This window comes from Capsicum annuum, unplaced genomic scaffold (assembly GCF_002878395.1).
Source record: "Capsicum annuum cultivar UCD-10X-F1 unplaced genomic scaffold, UCD10Xv1.1 ctg9437, whole genome shotgun sequence".
Lineage (NCBI taxonomy): Eukaryota > Viridiplantae > Streptophyta > Magnoliopsida > Solanales > Solanaceae > Capsicum > Capsicum annuum.
This window is the reverse complement of record NW_025895477.1, coordinates 1,439-3,556: the sequence shown is the minus strand read 5'-3', so window position 1 is coordinate 3,556 and position 2,118 is coordinate 1,439. Positions and strand designations below refer to the sequence as shown.

General features: G+C 37.7%; 1 protein-coding gene across 1 annotated transcript; it reads right to left on the bottom strand.

Moving 5' to 3' along the window:
- Positions 1 to 1,474: 1,474 nt before the first annotated feature.
- LOC124895715 (zinc finger A20 and AN1 domain-containing stress-associated protein 8-like) lies at positions 1,475 to 1,903 on the bottom strand. The gene has a single exon (XM_047406144.1). The coding sequence runs from the start codon at positions 1,901 to 1,903 to the stop codon at positions 1,475 to 1,477; it is 429 nt and encodes a 142-aa protein (XP_047262100.1).
- Between the last annotated feature and the right edge of the window lie 215 nt (positions 1,904 to 2,118).

Sequence of the window (2,118 nt, the reverse complement as noted above, 5' to 3'; positions counted from 1 at the left end):
TGTAGGATATCATATCATGTGCTATGTCGGAAATGCACTCCTATCAACGTACTGTGAGTGTGAAGTGTTGCGAGGCATATGACGCATTAGAGAAAATACCGGGGAAGGATGTTGTCTCTTGGGTAGCTCACTGTCCCAATCAATTTTCAGTTCTATTCAAAAGAAGTTTGATCTTTGTAGTTGTGTTTGTTACTTTTTCCAATTTTTCCAATTGTAAAATGATATATGTGGAAAATGGGATCCCTCTAAATTCTTGTTTTCTTTAACTTTAGCTTTAAAGATTAAATTTTTACTCGAGAAATCACAGTAATGTGAACAATGAGTTGTCAAAGAAAACTGGTTTACTTATGTAGAACCATCAAAAAGAATAAATTGCTCTCTGTGGTTTAAAATAATTTTGATACTATAAAAATAAAAGGCTGAAAGTTTAAATTTTTATTGAAGTGATAAGACTTTTACTTTTAAAAAACAAATACTAAAAAATAAGTATTAATATATTTAAAATCAAGTGAGTCCACTAAGGGTAGAAAGGTAATTGTGCCTTTAAAACAATTCCAAATAAGAAAAGACGACAGTTATTTTGGGATGGACAAAAAAGGAAATGGCGACACATAATTTGGGACGGAGGGAGTAGTATTTTATTTGGTTCGAAGGATATCATGTGCCTCAGCAGAGAAGTAAAGTTCTGCTCTCCTCTCTTTCTCTTACGTATCTAGTTCTATAGCTTAACCCTTACTTTTACGATGTAAGGGCAGAACGCATGTCAAAAGTTATTTAATTTCGCTATTATGAGTATTTTTGGGGGTGTTGGAGTCTTAATTAAAAAGTATTAATACTATGTAATATTGATTGGTAATATTTACGTCTATTAACATTCTAAAATGAAATAATAAAATATTATTTTTTTAAAGTGGGCTGGCCCGTAAGGCCCGCAACCCACAGAGTAATAGTGTGGGCTTGATATTTTTTGGCTCATCATTTTGATAGGCTAGCCCAACCTGAACAGTCAAACTCAAAGCCCGTGTGGGATAGCTCAGATGGGCTGAGCCAACCTGTATTGACATCTCTACAAAAAAAAAACTCTACATTATTGATACTCAAAGGAGACTTTGAAATCTTGAACAATGCACGGAGGCGAATTCAGGATTTCAAAACGCGGATGTATGAATGTGAAATTCATCAAGATGACCTACATTATGCATATTATACTAGACAAGGAGCCCAAAAATGGGGACAAAACAAGAACAAATTCGATGAAAATGTGCATCAAGATCATAAATAACTTACACACCAGGATTATCTAGGCTCTAGGGTACCCCCCACCCCCCTCCCCCACGCAAAACTTTCATCGTCACCCTGTAAGACGAGGCCAACTTATCAAAAGATGGACATTGCTTCAATTCATACAACCTTTCCGAAGGTGCTTGTTAGATATTATTATGTTTTTATGCTACGATGATAGGATTTGCTTTTGCTATTGCATTTTGACTAGCATTCCTATAATCAAACGGGCAGTTGTGTTTGACTGAATAATGATGAACTGCGCAAAAAAGATCACCACATTGCAACTGAACCCCGTTAATCCCACACGCTTACGACAAGCTGTGCGCTTTTTCAAACCCTCTTTATACTTCACTTGTGAAATCTGAGAGGCTAAATCTGCAGATGCAACCGCTGCACCTGCAAGAGCAAGTTCTGATTCATCGGTGCTTGAGCTTCTGCGTACGGCGTCTTTACTGGATGCAGCTGCAAGCTTTGTATGTTCCTGCTTCAGTAGTATCATGTCCTTTTGACACTTGGAACACATATTGATCGTAGCTGCACTACCGAAAAAATCACAGTCATTGATGCAGAGGACGGGGTCTTCTGGATCTTGACAACCTGTCTCTTTAGATGACTCCATTTCTGCAGTTAACAATTCAAGTTCAACACCACAAGTGTCACGCCTCAAATCCTACTGGGCGGACTGGCACTAGTAACTGAGGAGGCCCAGGAGAACCAGCTCATCACTTTATATTTCCCGTGCATACCTCTATGACAACCCGAAATTCGGACAACATCATATCGCATATAAAAGGAAATAATCACCTGTATAAGCTCGAGCACACATATATATAT